Genomic DNA, 19,006 nt, shown 5'->3' on the forward strand with positions numbered 1-19,006 from the left:
GAGGCTCAGTCTGGGAAGGCCTCCTGGAGGAGGTGAGCCCCATTTTACAGGGGAGGGAACTGAGGCCCAGAGAATAATGATGGTATTTGTTAAGCGCTTACTATGTGCAAAGCACTGTTCTAAGCTCTGGGGAGGTTACAAGGTGATCAGGTTGTCCCCCGGGGGGCTCCCAGTCTTAATCCCCATTTTACAGAGGAGGGAACTGAGGCCCAGAGAATAATAATGATGGTATTTGTTAAGCGCTTACTATGTGCAAAGCACTGTTCTAAGCGCTGGGGAGGTTACAAGGTGATCAGGTTGTCCCCCGGGGGGCTCCCAGTCTTAATCCCCATTTTACAGAGGAGGGAACTGAGGCCCAGAGAATAATAATGATGGTATTTGTTAAGCGCTTACTACATGCCAAGCACTGTTCTAAGCGCTGGGGGAGATACAAGGATTTCAGGTTGTCCCACGTGGGGCTCACAGTCTTAATCCCCATTTTACAGAGGAGGGAACTGAGGCCCAGAGAATAATAATGATGGTATTTGCTTAGCGCTTACTATGTGCAAAGCACTGTTCTAAGCGCTGGGGAGCTTACAAGTTGATCAGGTTGTCCCCGGGGGGCGGGGGAACAGAATACCGTTTATTATTAAATAATTGTTACTTAGTATTACTTTAAAATATCATTAAATAATATTAGTTAGTCATAATACATACAATTAGAACAGAATAACATTTATTATTGAATAATTGTTATTTATTATTCTTTTTTAAAATATCATTAAATAATAATATTTATTAGTCATGATACATACGGCTGGAACGGAATAACGTTTATTATTAAATAATTGTTATTACTTTCCCAAATATCATTGAAAATTATATTTATCAGTCATAATCCATACGGTTAGAACAGGATAGCATTTATTATTAAATAATTGTTATTTATCATTACTTTTTAAAATATCATTAAATAATATGTATTAGTCATAATACATACGGTTAGAACAGAATAACATTTATTAGTAAATAATTGTTATTTATTATGACTTGAAAATATCATGAAATAATAATATTTATCAGCCATACTACATAGGATTACAACAGAATAACATTTACTATTAAATAATTGTTATTTATCATTATTTTTTAAAATATCATTAAGTAATGTTTATTAGTCATAATACATACGGTTAGAACAGAATAACATTATCAACTAATTATTTATTATTATTTTTAAAAATGCCATTAAATAATACTATTTATTAGTCATAATACATACGGTTGGACAGAATAACATCATTAAATACTTGTTATTCATTATTATTTTTTAAAATATCATTAAATAATAATATTTATTAGTCATAATCCATACGATTAGAACAGTGCTTCCAGCGCTTAGAACAGCGCTTTGCACAATAGTTAGCGCTTAATAAATGTATACGATTGAATGGGTGAATGAATGAATGAATGAATGAATGAATGAATGACTCGCTGTCATCGCCAACCGGCATTGGCTGTTCGGGGATGACGTCATACCTGGGATGGCGTCACACCCGGATGACGTCATGTCACGGGGGTGGGGCTCCGAGGGAATTAAATGGCCACGGCCAGCCAATCAGCTGCGCCCCAGCTGGCCCGGAGGGGGCGTGGCCGGAGGACCCGGGTGACGTCACCGACCGAGGGCCTTTCCGCCAATGGGAAGGCGGGACGGAGACTGGAAGCGGGGGGGGGGGGGGGGGGCGCGAGGGAAGGGGCGGAGCGAAGAGGGGGGAAAGGCGGCCCCCCCCCTCCGCCCGAGGAGCCAATGAGAGCCAATAGAAACGGCCGGGGGCGGAGCTTGGGGGGCGAGGACGTATTTATTCTATTTATTTTCTTTTGTTAGCATGTTTTGTTTTATTGTCTGTCTCCCTGTTCTAGACCGTGAGCCCGCTGTCGGGTAGGGACCGTCTCTAGATGTTGCCGACTTGGACTTCCCAATTGTTTAGTACAGTGCTCTGCACACAGTAAGCGGGTAGGGACCGTCTCTCTATGTTGCCGACTTGTACTTCCCAAGCGCTTAGTCCTGTGCTCTGCATACAGTAAGCGCTCAATAAATACGATTGAATGAATGATTGAATGATTGACTGACTGAATGAATGAATGAATGAATGAGCGCGGTGGGCGGGGCCGGGCGGCCAATGGTGCACGTCGGGGGCGGGCCGGGAGGGCCAATGGGAGCGTGGTGGGCGGGGAGATAGGGGCGTGGCCGTGAGGGTCGGCGGACCAATGGGAGTGCGGTGGGCGGGGCCGGAAGGCCAATGGGGGACGTCGGGGGCGGGGCGATAGGTGGGCGGGGCCGGGGGGGTTAGCGGACCAATGGGAGAGAGGCGGGCGGGGCCGGGCGGCCAATGGTGCACGTCGGAGGCGGGGTGGGCGGGCCAGTGGGAGCGCGGCGGGCGGGGCTCGTCGGGACGGGCGTCCAATGGGGCGTTTCGGAGGCGGGGCGATAGGGGCGGGGCCGGGCGGATCGGCGGGCCAATGGGAGCTCGGTGGGCGGGGTCGGACGGCCAATGGGGTCGACGGGGGCGGGGCGATAAGTGGGCGTGTCCGGGCGGGTCGTCGGACCAATGGGAGCGCGGCGGGTGTGTCCGGTCGGGCGGGGCGGCCAATGGGAGCGCGGAGGGTGTGTCCGGTCGGGCGGGGCGGCCAATGGGAGCGCGGAGGGTGTGTCCGATCGTGCGGGGAGGCCAATGGGAGCGCGGGGGGCGTGACGGGGGCGGGTCCCGGCGGTCGGGGCTGGGGGAGGCGGGCAGTCGGGGGTAAACAGTCGGCGGGCGGGCGGTAGGACGGGGCGGACGGACGGACGGGAGGAGAGGGAGGGAGGGATGGCGGCGGCGGCGGCGGAGGAGGTGCGGACCAACATCCAGATGTTGCTGGAGGCGGCGGACTACCTGGAGCGCCGGGAGCGAGGTCGGACGGGGGGGGGGGGGACACGGTGGGGGGGGTCAGAGAGTGGGGGGAGGGGACGGATCGGGGGGGGTCAGAGAGTGGGGGAGGGGACACATCTGGGGGGGCAGAGTGTTGGGGGAGGGGACACATCTGGGGGGGTCAGAGAGTTGGGGAGGGGACGGATTTGGGGGGGTCACACTGCGGGGAGGGGACACATCTGGGGGGGTCAAGAGAGTGGGGGGAGGGGACACATCTTGGGCCAGAGTTGGGGGGAGGGGACAGGTGGGGGGGGGCGAGAGAGTTGGGGGAGGGGACACATCTGGGGGGGGGGCAGAGTGGGGGGAGGGGACAGATTTGGGGGGGTCACACTGGGGGGAGGGGATACATCTGGGGGGGCCAGGGAGTTGGGGGAGGGGACGGATCGGGGGTGGGGGGTGAGACTGGGGGGGGGGCGAGAGAGTTAGGGGAGGGGACACATCTTAGGCCAGAGTTGGGGGGAGGGGACGGGTTTGGGGGGGCGAGAGAGTTGGGGGAGGGGACAGAATTTGGGGGGGCTCAGAGTGTAGGGGGAGGGGACGGATCTGGGGGGGGCGAGAGAGTTGGGGGAGGAGGCAAGAGGGGGGAAGGGAGCGATGGGAGCGAAAGATGGGGGAGGGGACGGGTGGGGGCAAGAATGGGGGGAGGGCGCAGATTGGGGGGCAAGAGTTCGGGGGGAAGGGACGGATTGGGGGGGCAGGAGTGGGGGGAGGGGACCAATCTGGGGGGGACAAGACAGCATCGGGGGGGACAGATCACGGGGGTAAAGGAGAGGGACAGATGGGGGGGCAGAGGGGAGGGGGAGGGGACAGGAGTGGGGGGGGACAGATCAGGGGGTGAGAGTGGGGGGAGGGGACAGATGGGGGGCAGAGTGTAGGAGGAAGGGTTAATATGTTTTGTCTTGTTGTCCGTCTCCCCCTTCTAGCCTGTGAGCCCGCTGTTGGGGAGGGACCGGCTCTAGATGTTGCCAACTTGGACTTCCCAAGTGCTTAGTCCAATAAGCGCTCAATCAATCAATCAATCAATCAATCGTATTTATTGAGCGCTTACTGTGTGCAGAGCACTGGACTAAGCGCTTGGGAAGTACAAGGTGGCAACAGATAGAGACGGTCCCTACCCAACAGTGGGCTCAATAAATACGATTGAATGAGTGAATGAAAAGATGGGGGGGCAAGAGTGGGGGAAGGGACTGATTTGGGGGGCAAGAGTGGGGGAAAGGGACAAATCGTGGGGGGATAGACTGGGGGGAGGGGACAGATTGGGGGGGAAAAGAGGGGGGGAAGGGACAAATCTGGGGGGGCTGGGAGTGTTGGGGGGCACGACAGTGCTCTGCACACAGTAAGCGCTCAATAAATACGATTAAATGAAATGAGAGGACCAGAGGGGCGAGAATGGGGGAGCCACCACCCGGGTGGGGGTCCCGGGGCGGGGTCCGGGGGGGCCCCCGAAGGAGGCCTCGACTTGGATTTTCATCTTCCAGAAGCGGAGCACGGCTACGCCTCCATCTTACCGTTCGACGGCAAGGCCGGGGCCGCCTTCAAGCGGAGGAGCAAGTCCAAGACCAACAGCAGCATTAACAGGTACAGACAGAAAGGGGCAACCGGACGGACAGCCCTCTCCAGTCAATCAATCAGTCAATCAATCAATCAGTCGTATTTATTGAGCACTTACTGTGTGCAGAGCACTGGACTGAGCGCTTCGGAAGTCCGAGTCGGCGACAGATAGAGACGGTCCCTACCCAACAGCGGGCTCACGGTCTAGAAGGGGGAGACAGACGACAAAACAAAACATATTAACAAAATAAAATAAATAGAATAGATATGTACGAGTAGAATAAATAGAGTAATAAATCCATACAAACATATATACATATATACAGGTGCTGTGGGGAAGGGAAGGAGGTAAGGTGGGTGGGAGGGGGAGAGGAAGGAGGGGGCTGAGTGTGGGAAGGCCTCCTGGAGGAGGTGAGCTCTCAGTAGGGCCTTGAAGGGAGGAAGAGAGCGAGCTTCCCTTCCTGCACTCTGTCGTATCGATTGAGCGCTTATTGTGTGTGCGGAGCACTGGACTGAGCGCTTGGGAAGGACAAGTCGGCAACATCTAGAGACGGTCCCCACCCGACGGCGGGCTCACGGTCTAGAAGGGGGAGACGGACGACAAAACAAAACAGGTGGACGGGGGGTCGATCCCGTCAGAATAAATGGAATTATAGCTATATAGGCATCATTGGCAGCGTGGCTCAGTGGAAAGAGCCCGGGCTTTGGAGTCAGAGATCGTGGGTTCAAATCCCGGCTCCGCCAACGGTCAGCTGTGTGACCTTAGGCCAGTCACTTTGCTTCTCTGCGCCTCCGTTCCCTCATCTGTAAAATGGGGATTAAGACTGTGAGCCCCCCGCGGGCCAACCTGATCACCTGGTAACCTCCCCAGCGCTTAGAATGGTGTCTTTGCACATAGTAAGCGCTTAACAAATACTATCGTTATTGTTATCGTTGATAAAATAGGGTAATAAATATGTGTAGTCAGTCAGTCAGTCAATTGTATTTATTGAGCGCTTACTGTGTGCAGAGCACTGTACTAAGCGCTTGGGAAGTACAAGTTGGCAACATATAGAGACAGTCCCTACCCAACAGTGGGCTCACAGATAGACGCAAGTGCTGTCGGGGTGGGGAGATGGGGAGGAGAGGAAAAGGGGGGGCTCAGTCTGGGAAGGCCTCCTGGAGGAGGTGAGCTCTCAGTAGGGCTCCTCACGGTCCGGCCCCACCGTGACCCCCACAGAGCCACCGGCTCCCCGACTTTTCCCGGCTCCGGAAAGGTGTCCTCCGTCCCTATGGCCGTATCGTACCTTCCCAGCGCTTAGTACAGCGCTCTGCACGCGGTGAGCGCTCCATAAATATCGTCGAATGAATGAATGAATGTCTAGCCACGTAGACCAGTACGCTCACTATAGCCCTCCTCCTCTTCCTGAAAAATCATCGTCGTAATATTCATTCGTTCATTCAGTCGTATTTATTGAGCGCTTACTGTGTGCAGAGCACTGGACTAAGCGCTTGGGAAGTCCAAGTTGGCAACATTATAGAGGCGGTCCCGTGGGCTCACAGTCTAGAAGGGGGAATAATGACGATGGTATTTGTTAAGCGCTTCCTCTGTGCCAGGCGCCGTACTGAGCGCTGCGGTGGATCCAAGCGAATCGGGTTGGACACGGTCCCCGTCCCACGAGGGGCTCACGGTCCCCGTCGCCGTTTGACAGATGGGGGAAACTGAGGCCCAGAGAAGGGAAGTGACCGGCCCAAGGTCACCCAGCAGACGAGGGGCAGAGTCGGGATCAGAACCCACGACCTTCTGACTGACCTTCTATCAATCAATCAATCGTATTTATTGAGCGCTTACTGGGTGCAGAGCACTGTACTAAGCGCTTGACTTCTTCTAGACTGTGAGCCCACTGTTGGGTAGGGACCGTCTCTAGATGTTGCCAACTTGGACTCCCCAAGCGCTTAGTACAGTGCTCTGCACACAGGAAGCGCTCAATAAATACGATTGAATGAATGGATGAATGATTCTCAGGCCCGGGCTCTACCTATTGGACCACACCGCTCCCCAGACATCCCTTCTTTGTTGGGGAGTGAAAAGGAAAACGTTCCCGGGATCTCTGAGTTATGATTTTTTTCCCACCTCCTGCCTCCCCGACGGGAGAAATCTCCGGGAAAAACATCAGTAAGGCAGTTCGGCTCTGCTTTTCCCCCGCCGCCCCAAATTCATTCATTCGATCGTATAGCGTTTCCTGGGTGCAGAGCGCTGTACTAAGCGCTTGGGAAGTACAGATCGGCAACAGAGAGAGACGGTCCCTACCCAACGACGGGCTCGTAGTCTAGAAGGGGGAGACGGACAACAAAACGAAACAAATCCAAAAGAAATCCAAGGCGATTTCTCCCCCAAAATGGACAGAGACCCCCGACCTGCCCCCCCATGTCCATTTCAAACGTAAAAAGTTCCCTTTTTCGTGTAGGATTTGGGGGTGGAAAAAGGAAAAACAAAAACAATCGCCCCAAACTGTGGTCTGAGAAAGGATGGGATTTCTCCTGGCCTCGTTTTAGGAAACCTTGCTACCAACTCGCTGTTGGGTAGGGACCGTCTCTATATGTTGCCAACTTGTCCTTCCCAAACGCTTAGTACAGTGCTCTGCACACAGTAAGCGCTCAATAAATATGAATGAATGAATGAATGAATGAATGAATGAACTCGCCTTTGGGCTGCCGGGCGGAAGGGCCCGTCGTGGGGTAGGGACCGTCTCTATCTGTTGCCGATTTGTACTTCCCAAGCGCTTAGTACAGTGCTCTGCACACAGAAGCCCTGTGACTCAGTGGAAGCAGCGTTGGCTCAGTGGAAAGAGCCCGGGCTTGGGAGTCAGAGGTCGTGGGTTCTAATCCTGGCTCCGCCACCTGTCAGCTGGGTGACCTTGGGCAAGCCGCTTAACCTCTCTGGGCCTCAGTTACCTCATCTGGAAAATGGGGATTAAGATTTGGAGCCCCACGGGGGACGACCTCATCACCTTGTATCCCCCAACAGCGCTTAGAACAGTGCTCGGCACATAGTAAGCGCTTAACAAATACCATCATCATTATTATTATTATTATTATGATCTGGAAAATGGGGATTAAGATTGGGAGCCCCACGGGGGACAACCTGATCACCTTGTATCCCCCCGCAGCACTTAGAACAGTGCTCGGCACATAGTAAGCGCTTAACAAATACTATTATTATTATTATTATGATCTGGAAAATGGGGATTAAGATAGGGAGCCCCATGGGGGACAACCTGATCACCTTGTATCCCCCCCACAGCCCTTAGGACAGTGCTCGGCACACAGTAAGCGCTTAACAAATACCATCATCATCATTATTATTATTATTATCTGGAAAGTGGGTATTAAGATTGGGAGCCCCACGGGGGACAACCTGATCACCTTGTATCCCCCCGCAGCGTTTAGAACAGTGCTCGGCACATAGTAAGCGCTTAACAAATACCATCATCATCATCATTATTATTATTATTATTATTATTATGATCTGGCAAATGGGGATTAAGATTGGGAGCCCCACGGGGGACAACCTGATCACCTTGTATCCCCCCGCAGCGCTTAGAACAGTGCTCGGCACATAGTAAGCGCTTAACAAATACCATTATTATTATTATTATTATTATTATTATTATGATCTGGAAAATGGGGATTAAGAATGGGAGCCCCATGGGGGACAACCTGATCACCTTGTATCCCCCCACAGCGCTTAGGACAGTGCTCGGCATATAGTAAACGCTTAACAAATACCATCATCATCATCATTATTATTATTATTACCTGGAAAATGGGGATTAAGATTGGGAGCCCCACGGGGGACAACCTGGTCACCTTGTATCCCCCTACAGTGCTTAGAACAGTGCTCGGCACATAGTAAGTGCTTAACAAATACCATCATTATTATTATTATTATTATTATTATTATCTGGAAAATGGGAATTAAGATTGGGAGCCCCACGGGGGACAACCTGATCACCTTGTATCCCCCTACAGTGCTTAGAACAGTGCTCGGCACATAGTAAGCGCTTAACAAATGCCATCATTATTAATAGTAGTAGTAGTAGTAAGCGCTCAGTAAATCCGATTGAATGCACGAATGAGTGCTGTTGCTTCTTGAAGTGTTGCAATGTCTTTCCTGCCGCCCTTCCTTTTCTTTCTTTTTTCTGTCTTTTTCGAAGAGGTCTCCGCTGCCTTCCGTTCGGGAGGCGTTTAGGGTGTAACCGGGGAAGCCAGGAAGTTACTGGTTAGACTTGAACCTTTCCTGTCGTAATAATAATAATGGTATTTGTTAAGCGCTTACTATGTGCCAACAGTGGTTCTAAGCTCTGGGGGGGAATACAAGGCGATCAGGTTCCCAGTCTTCATCCCCATTTCCCAGAGGAGGTCACTGAGGCCCAGAGAAGCGAAGAGACTTGCCCAAAGTCACACAGCTGCTAAGTGGCGGCGCCGGGATTCGAACCCACGGCCTCCGACTCCCAAACCCGGGTTCTTTCCACTGTCAGCTCACCCTGTTCGGCTGCCGGGAGTCACTCCGTGCTCGCTGGGGTCCTTTGGGGTCGTTTTTTCATTTCTCCCCACCCCGGAGGCGGATAAGGGTGTCGGTCTTCGTTCGGTCGTATTTATTGAGCGCTTCCCGTGGGCCTTTTCCGAATGGACGGGAATAATGAGGATGAATCCGGGATTGGCTCACGTCCCTGGAGTCGCTAGCATTTCCTAGCTGTCCCCTGCCCGCCCGAGGTTGGTTCCTGCCCCGCCCGGGACGTTTCGACATTTAAAATGCCACGGAGCCACGTGGCGCTAAGCCCCAATTCGAAGACTCGGCCTGGAGGAATGATGGTGACGGCGTTTGGTAAGCGCTTACTATGTGCCGAGCGCTGTTCTGAGCGCTGGGGCGGGTACGGGGTCATCAGGTGGTCCCACGGGGGGCCCACGGTCTTCATCCCGTTTTCCAGATGGGGGAACTGAGGCCCAGAGAAGTGAAGTGACTTGCCCAAGGTCCCACAGCTGACAACTGGCAGAGCCGGGGGAAGAGGTTTCGAGCTAGCGAGGCCTGTGTTTCTGGGAAGACGATAATAATAATAATAATAATAATAATAATAATAATAATAATAATAATAATAAATAATATAATATATAATATATAATTATATATTATATATATTATATTATGTTATGTTATATTATATTATATTATATTATATCAGATTATATTATATTATATTGTATTTATTATATTATATTATATAATATTATATTATATTATATTATGCTATATTATACTATATTACATTACGTTATACTATATTATATTACATTATACTATATTATATTACAGTATACTATATTATATATAATAATAATAATTATTATTATTATTACTCTGCACGCAGTAAGCGCTCAATAAATACGATTGATTGATTGATTGATTGATTGATTAAGACTGTGAGCCCCCCGTGGGACAACCTGGTCGCCTTGTAACCTCCCCAGCACTTAGAACAGTGCTTTGCACGTAGTAAGCGCTCAATAAATGCCATTAATAATAATAATAATAATATAATTTTATATATAATAATAATCAATAATAATATAACAATAATAATAATAATGAGGAGGCCTTCCCGGAATGAGCCCCCTCCTTCCTCTTCCCCTCCTTCCCATCCCCCCCCGCCTTACCTCCTTCCCCTCCCCACAGCACCTGGATATATGTACATATGTTTGTACGGATTTATTACTCTATTTATTTTACTTGTACATATCTATTCTATTTATTTTATTTTGTTAATATGTTTGGTTTTGTTCTCCGTCTCCCCCTTCTAGCCTGTGAGCCCGCTGTCGGGTAGGGACCGTCTCTAGATGTTACCGACTTGTCCTTCCCAAGCGCTCAGTCCAGTGCTCTGCACACAGTAAGCGCTCAATAAATACGATTGAATGACTAATAATAATAATATTCGTGGGGACCGTTCCTATTTCCAATCCGGCGATTCTTCCCGTCTTGCTAGCCAACGGCGATTTTGGGGCGAGCCGACGTTATGTTGGGGGTTACACCCGCCCGGCGGGGGCATGAGAAGCAGCGTGGCTCAGTGGAAAGAGCCCGGGCTTGGGGGTCTAAGGTCATTCATTCATTCAGTCGTATTTATTGAGCGCTTACTGTGTGCAGAGCACTGGACTAAGCGCTTGGGAAGTCCAAGTTGGCAACATATAGAGACGGCCCTACCCAACAGTGGGCTCGCAGTCTAGAAGGTCATGGGTTCTAATCCCGCCGGCTCTGCCGCTTGTTAGCTGGGTGACTCTGGGCAAGTCACTTCACTTCTCTCTTCCTTCCTCTCCCCCTCGTCCCCCTCTCCATCCCCCCATCTTACCTCCTTCCCTTCCCCGCAGCACCTGTATATATGGATATATATTTGTACAGATTTATTACTCTATTTATTTATTTTACTTGTACCTATCCTATTAATTTTATTTTGTTTGTTTGGTTTTGTTCTCTGTCTCCCCCTTTTAGACTGTGAGCCCACTGTTGGGTAGGGACTGTCTCTAGATGTTGCCAACTTATCCTTCCCAAGCGCTTAGTACAGTGCTCTGCACACAGTAAGCGCTCAATAAATACGATTGATTGATTGATTGATTCTCTGGGCCTCAGTGACCTCATCTGGAAAATGGGGATTCATTCATTCAACTGTATTTATTGAGCGCTTACTGTGTGCAGAGCACTGGACAGACTGTGAGCCCCACGTGGGACAACCTGATCACCTTGTATCCCCCCCCCCGAGCTTAGAACAGTGCTTCGCATATAGTAAGCGCTTAACAAATACCAATATTATTATTATTATTATGTATTGGGCGCCTGCTGGGTCTGACAGATTGGCTCCTGCCCAGAGGGGCAACTCCATGCCCCCTCAATCAATCAATCATATTTATTGAGCACTTACTATGTGCAGAGCACTGTACTAAGCGCTTGGGAAGTACAAATTGGCATCACACCCCGTCACACCCCTCACCCCGTCCACACCCACACATACAAACCCCCCCTCCTCCATGTAATGGTGTAATTGTTTTGGGGAGGAAGAGGGACAAAGAGGATGACAAATTGAAAGTTAAATAAGATAAGCGCTTAGTACAGTGCTCCGCACACAGTAGGCGCTCAATAAATACGATTGAATGAGTAGCAGAGCCCAACCGAGCTTATTCCCCAAAGAGATTGTAACGCCCGTCGAAATCTTTGCCCCGTCACCAAGTGAAAGCAATCGATTTTATTTTATTTTTTTTTATGGTATTTGTTCAACGCTTACTATGCGCCAGGCACTGTACTAAGTGCCGGGGTGGGGACGGAGCTTATCAGGTTGGTCATACTTCCCGGTTTTCCACGTGAGGCCCGCCGCCATAAACCCCCCATTTTCCGGATGAGGGAAGTAAGGCCCGAGAGAGGTGAATAATAATAATAATAATAATAATGGCATTTATTAAGCGCTTACTATGTGCAGAGCACTGTTCTAAGCGCTGGGGAATTTACAAGGTGATCAGGTTGTCCCCCGTCGGGCTCACAGTGTTAATCCCCATTCTACAGATGAGGTAACTGAGGCCCAGAGAAGTTAAGCGACTTGCCCAAGGTCACCCGGCGGACCGAGGGGCGGAGCCGGGATTAGAACCCGGATCCTCCTGATGCCCGGGCTCTACCCACTAGGCCGGTATTTCTAATCATTATTGTAATTATTATAAATGGTAATCGTTTATAATCATTATAATCATTATAAATGGTATTTATAATCATTATTGTAATTATGGTATTAGGCGCTTACTACGTGCCCAGCACCGTTCCCGGTGCTGGGGTAGATGCCAGGTAGTAATAATGATGGCATTTGTTGTTGTTTTTTTTTAATGGCATTTATTAAGCGCTTACTATGTGCAAAGCACCGTTCTAAGCGCTGGGGAGGCTACAAGGTGATCAGGTTGTGCCATGGAGGGCTCACAGTCTTCATCCCCATTTTCCAGATGAGGTCACTGAGGCCCAGAGAAGTGAAGTGACTTGCCCAAAGTCACACCCCGCTGACAATTGGCGGAGCCGGGATTTGAACCCATGACCACCGACTCCAAAGCCCGGGCTCTTTCCACTGAGCCACCCTGCTTCCCAGGTTGGACACATTGATTGAGCGCTTCTAATCCCGGCTCCGCCACTTGTCAGCTGTGTGACTTTGGGCAAGTCAATCAATCAATCGTATTTATTGAGCGCTTACTGTATGCAGAGCACTGTACTAAGCGCTTGGGAAGTACAAATTGGCAACATATAGAGACGGTCCCTACCCAACAGTGGGCTCACAGCCTAGAAGGGGGAGACAGAGAACAAAACCAAACATACTAACAAAATAAAATAAATAGAATAGATAGGTACAAGTAAAATAAATAAATAAATAGAGTAATAAATCTATATCTCTATATGTTGCCAAATTGTACCTCCCAAGCACTTAGTACAGTGCTCTGCACACAGTAAATGATCAATAAATCATCATCATCAATGGTATTTATTGAGCGCTTACCGTGTGCAGAGCACTGTACTAAGCGCTTGGGAAGTACAAGTTGGCAACATATAGAGACAGTCCCTACCCAACAGTGGGCTCACAGTCTAAAAGATATATGTATATATGTTTGTATTTATATGTATATATGTTTGTATGTATTTATTACTCTATTTATTTATTTATTTTATTTGTACATATTTCTTCAGACAGAGAACAAAACCAAACATACTAACAAAATAAAATAGATTAGATATGTACAAGTAAAATAAATAAATAGAGTAATAAATATGTACAAACATATATACAGGTATATACATATATACAAGTCACTTCACTGGGCCTCAATGACCTCATCTGTCAAATGGGGCTGAAGGCTGTGAGCCCCTCGTGGGACAACCTGATCACCTTGTAACCTCCCCAGCGCTTAGAACGGTGCTTTGCACATAGTAAGCGCTTAATAAATGCTATTATTATTATTATTATTATGCCATTATTATTATTATTATCAACTTCTCTGAGCCTCGTTCTCTCATCTGTAAAATGGGGATGAAGACCGTGAGCCCCCCGTGGAACAACCTGATCACCTCGTAACCTCCCCAGGGCTTAGAACAGTGCTTGGCACATAGTAAGCGCTTAATAAATACCATTATCATGATTTATTATGTGGACAGGTGTGAAGTCACCAGAATAAATAGAGATAAAGCTAGATGCCCATCACTAACAAAATAAATAGAGGAGTAAATATGTCCAAGTAAAATAAATAGAGTGATAAATCTGTACAAACATCTATACAGGGGCTGTGGGGAGGGGAAGGAGGGAGGGTGGGGAGGTGGGGAGGAGGAGAGGGAAAAGGGGGCTCAGTCTGGGAAGGCCTCATTCATTCAATCGTATTTATTGAGCGCTTACTGTGTTCAGAGCACTGGACTAAGCGCTTGGGAAGTCCAAGTTGGCAACATATAGAGACGGTCCCGACCCAACATTCATTCATTCGTTCAATCATATTGAGCGCTTACCGCGTGCAGAGCACTGTACTAAGCGCTTGGGAAGCCCAAGTTGGCAACATATAGAGACGGTCATTCATTCATTCAGTCGTATTTATTGAGCTCTTACCGTGTGCAGAGCACTGGAGTAAGCGCTTGGGAAGTCCAAGTTGGCAACATCTAGAGACGGTCATTCATTCATTCAGTCGTATTTATTGAGCACTTACCTTGTGCAGAGCACTGGACTAAGTGCTTGGGAAGTCCAAGTTGGCAACATATAGAGACGGTCATTCATTCATTCAGTCGTATTTATTGAGCGCTTACCGTGTGCAGAGCACTGGACTAAGCGCTTGGGAAGTCCAAGTTGGCAACATATAGAGACGGTCATTCATTCATTCAGTCGTATTTATTGAGCGCTTAGCGTGTGCAGGGCACTGGACTAAGCGCTTGGGAAGTCCAAGTTGGCAACATATAGAGACGGTCATTCATTCATTCAGTCATATTTATTGAGCGCTTACCGTGTGCAGAGCACTGGACTAAGCGCTTGGGAAGTCCAAGTTGGCAACATCTAGAGACGGTCCCTACCCAACAGCGGGCTCACAGTCTAGAAGGGGGAGACAGACAACAAAACCAAACATTTGAACAAAATAAATCATCATCATCATCAATCGTATTTATTGAGCGCTTACTATGTGCAGAGCACTGTACTAAGCTCTTGGGAAGTACAAATTGGCAACATCTAGAGACAGTCCCTACCCAACAGTGGGCTCACAGTCTAAAAGGGGGAGACAGAGAACAAAACCAAACGTACTGACAAAATAAAATAAATAGAATAGATATGTACAAATAAAATAGAGTAATAAATATGTACAAACATATATCCATATATACAGGTGCTGTGGGGAAGGGAAGGAGGCAAGATGGGGGCAAAGGAGAGGGGGACGAGGGGGAGAGGAAGGAAGGGGCTGAGTGTGGGAAGGCCTCCTGGAGGAGGTGAGCTCTCAGCAGGGCCTTGAAGGGAGGAAGAGAAATAAGTGGAGGCGGTGAGGTATCAATAGGGCTTTGAAACTAATGATAATAATGATGGTATTTGTTAAGCGCCTATTAAGCGCTTACTGTGCCCAGGTGAGAAGGGGAGGCTGTTTGGACCCCTGACGTTGGCGACTCCGCTGTTGACAACGGCCGGGGGTGGCCTCCTCACGGGGTTCAGGGGGTAGGGGGTCTTCGTGCCCTCGGCCGACACCTCTCAATCAATCAATCAATCCTATTTATTGAGCGCTTACTGTGTGCAGAGCACTGTTCTCTCTCCTCCCCTTCCCGATTGACAGCTGGGGCCTGGACCCAGAAGGTCATGGGTTCTAATCCCGGCCCCGCCACTCTTCTGCTGTGTGGCCTTGGGCAAACCGCTTCACTTCTCTGGCCCTCCTCTGGATGGGCAGGGACTGTCTCCAGATGTTGCCAACTTGGACTTCCCAAGCGCTTAGTCCAGTGCTCTGCACACAGTAAGCGCTCAATAAATACGATTGATTGATTAATTGATTGGAAAATGGGAACCCCACGTGGGACGGGGATTGCGCCCCACCCGATTTGCCCGGATCCGCCCCAGCCGCTTCGTCCACAACAAGCGCTTCGTCCAAGCGCTTAGTACAGTGCTCTGCACATAGTAAGCGCTCAATAAATACGATTGATGGTGATAATAGCCGCTTCGTCCACCCCAGCTGCTTCGTCCGCGAGAAGCAGCCTGGCTCAGTGGAAAGAGCCCGGGCTTTGGAGTCAGAGGTCATGGGTTCGAATCCCGGCTCCACCACATATCTGCTGTGTGATCTTGGGCAAGGCACTTCACTTCTCGGGGCCTCAGTGACCTCATCTGGAAAATGGGGATGAGATCCGTGAGCCCCACGCGGGACAACCTGATCACCTTGTATCCCACCCAGCGCTTAGAACAGTGCTTTGCACATAGTAAGCGCTTAACAAATGCTGTCATCATTGTTATTATTATAATAAGCGCTTGACAAATCCCTTAATTATGGACAGATGCCCTAATTATGCCCTGGGCCTCAGTTCCCTCATCTGTAAAATGGGGTTGAGACCGTGAGCCCCACGTGGGACGGGGATCGCCCCCAACCCGATTTGCTCAGATCCACCCCAGCCGCTTCGTCCACATAATAAGCGCTTGACAAATACCTTAATTACGGACAGATGCCCTAATTATGCTCTGGGCCTCAGTTCCCTCATCTGTAAAATGGGGTTGAGACCGTGAACCCCACGTGGGACGGGGATCGCCCCCAACCCGATTTGCTCAGATCCACCCCAGCCGCTTCGTCCACATAATAAGCGCTTGACAAATACCTTAATTACGGACAGATGCCCTAATTATGCTCTGGGCCTCAGTTCCCTCATCTGTAAAATGGGGTTGAGACCGTGAACCCCACGTGGGACGGGGATCGGGTCCAACCCGATTTGCTTGTAACCACTCCAGTGCCTGGCACGTAGTAAGCGTTTAACGAATACCACAGTTATTATTCTAATAATAATTCATTCATTCAGTCGTATTTATTGAGCGCTTACTGTGTGCAGAGCACTGTACCAAGCGCTTGGGAAATACAAGTCGGCAACATATAGAGATGGTCACTACCCAGCAACGGGCTCACAGTCTAGAAGGGGAGACAGACGACAAAACAAAACATGTGGACAGGTGTCAAGTCGCCAGAACAAATAGAATTAAAGCTAAATAGTAATCATAATAATAATGGCATTTAATAATGATAATGATGATGGCATTTATTAAGCGCTTACTACATTAGTTAGTAAGTTAGTATCTTTGGTTTTGTTCTCTGTCTCCCCCTTTTAGACTGTGAGCCCACTGTTGGGTAGGGACTGTCTCTATATGTTGCCAACTTGGACTTCCCAAGTGCTTAGTACAGTGCTCTGCACACAGTAAGCGCTCAATAAATGCGATTGATGATGATGCAAAGCACTGTTCTAAGCCCTGGGGAGGTTACAAGGTGATCGGTTTGTCCCACGGGGGGCTCACAGTCTTCATTCATTCATTCAGCCGTATTTATTGAGCGCTTCCTGTGTGCAGAGCACTGTACTAAGCACTTGGGAAGGACGAGTCGGCAACACCTAGAGACGGTCCCTACCCGACAGCGGGCTCACGGTCTAGAAGGGGGAGACGGGCGACAGAACCAAACATAACCCATTTTCCAGATGAAGTCACCGAGGCGCAGAGACGTGACGTGACTGGCCCAACGGACAGTTGGCGGGGCCGGGATTCGAACCCATGACCTCTGGCTCCAAAGCCCGGGCTCTTTCCACCGAGCCACGCCGCTTCTCTTGCTACGTCGGTGGGGGGGGATGAGAGACCCTTGGAAATCAATCAATCAATCAATCGTATTTATTGAGCGCTTACTGTGTGCAGAGCACTGTACTAAGTGCTTGGGAAGTACAAATTGGCAACATCTAGAGACGGTCCCGACCCAACAGTGGGCTCACAGTCTAAAAGACTAAATGAAAGTCTAAATCATCATCATCATCAATCGTATTTATTGAGCGTTTACTATGTGCAGAGCACTGTACTAAGCGCTTGGGAAGTACAAATTGGCAACATATAGAGACGGTCCCTACCCAACAGTGGGCTCACAGGCTAAATGAAATCTAGAGCTGATCCCGCGTCCCGCGGTCGTCCCAGCCGTGACCCCGTTGGTCAAGACGCCTCGTTCATTCATTCAGTTGTACTTATTGAGCGCTTACTGTGTGCAGAGCACTGGACTAAGCGCTTGGGAAGTAGAAATTGGCAACATCTAGAGACGGTCCCGACCCAACAGTGGGCTCACAGTCTAAAAGACTAAATGAAAGTCTAAATGAAATCTAGAGCTGATCCCGCGTCCCGCGGTGGTCCCAGCCTTGACCCCGTTGGTCAAGACGCCTCGTTCATTCATTCAGTTGTACTTATTGAGCGCTTACTGTGTGCAGAGCACTGGACTAAGCGCTTGGGAAGGACTCCTGTCTCCCCCTTTTAGACTGTGAGCCCACTGTTGGGTAGGGACCGTCTCTATATGTTGCCAATTTGGACTTCCCAAGCGCTTAGTACAGTGCTCTGCACATAGTAAGCGCTCAATAAATACGATTGATGATGATGATGATGACAAGTCCTCCTCCTCCTCAGCGACCGGACGCGGGGGCCCGAGACGACCCCACCCTCAGCGGCGCCAAGGCCGCCCGGGGACCGTGCACTTTGACCCCGGGACGTGACTAGCCCTGACACGTGCGCGGGAGAATATCACGCTTGTTCATTCACCCATTCAGCCGTACTTATTGAGCGCTTAGTCGTTCAGTCGTATTTACTGAGCGCTTACTGCGGGCAGAGCACTGGACTAAGCGCTTGGGAAGTCCAAGGCGGCGACATGTTGGGTCCCTACCCAACAGCGGGCTCCCAGTCTAGAAGGGGGAGACAGACGACAAAACAAAACATATTCACAAAATAAAATAAATAGAATAAATATGGACAAATAAAATAAATAGAGTCATAAATCCGTACAAACATCTCTACATATATACAGGTGGAGACAGAGAACAGAACATATTCACAAAATAAAATAAATAGAATAGATATGGACAAATAAAGTAAATGGAGTCATAAATCCGTACAAACGTCTCTACATATATACAGGTGGAGACAGAGAACAAAACAGAACGTATTCACAAAATAAAATAAATAGAATAAATATGGACAAATAAAATAAATAGAGTCATAAATCCGTACAGACATCTATACATATATACAGGTGGAGACAGAGAACAAAACAAAACATATTCACAAAATAAGTAGAATAAATATGGACAAATAAATAGAGTCATAAATCCGTACAAACATCTCTACATATATACAGGTGGAGACAGAGAACAGAACATATTCACAAAATAAAATAAATAGAATAAATATGGACAAATAAAGTAAATGGAGTCATAAATCCGTACAAACATCTCTACATATATA

General features: G+C 49.0%; 1 protein-coding gene across 5 annotated transcripts in view; it reads left to right on the forward strand.

Moving 5' to 3' along the window:
- Positions 1 to 2,846: 2,846 nt before the first annotated feature.
- The window catches only part of MXD1 (MAX dimerization protein 1), a 60,954-nt gene continuing 44,794 nt past the window's right edge, over positions 2,847 to 19,006 (forward strand). For all 5 annotated transcript variants that reach the window (XM_038747180.1, XM_038747179.1, XM_038747176.1 and 2 more), the window contains exons 1-2: positions 2,847 to 2,931; positions 4,427 to 4,526. In XM_038747180.1, the coding sequence (XP_038603108.1) occupies positions 2,847 to 2,931; positions 4,427 to 4,526 (185 nt within the window). The remainder of the gene's footprint in view (positions 2,932 to 4,426; positions 4,527 to 19,006) is intronic.

The sequence above is a fragment of the Tachyglossus aculeatus genome, chromosome 5 (assembly GCF_015852505.1).
Source record: "Tachyglossus aculeatus isolate mTacAcu1 chromosome 5, mTacAcu1.pri, whole genome shotgun sequence".
NCBI lineage: Eukaryota > Metazoa > Chordata > Mammalia > Monotremata > Tachyglossidae > Tachyglossus > Tachyglossus aculeatus.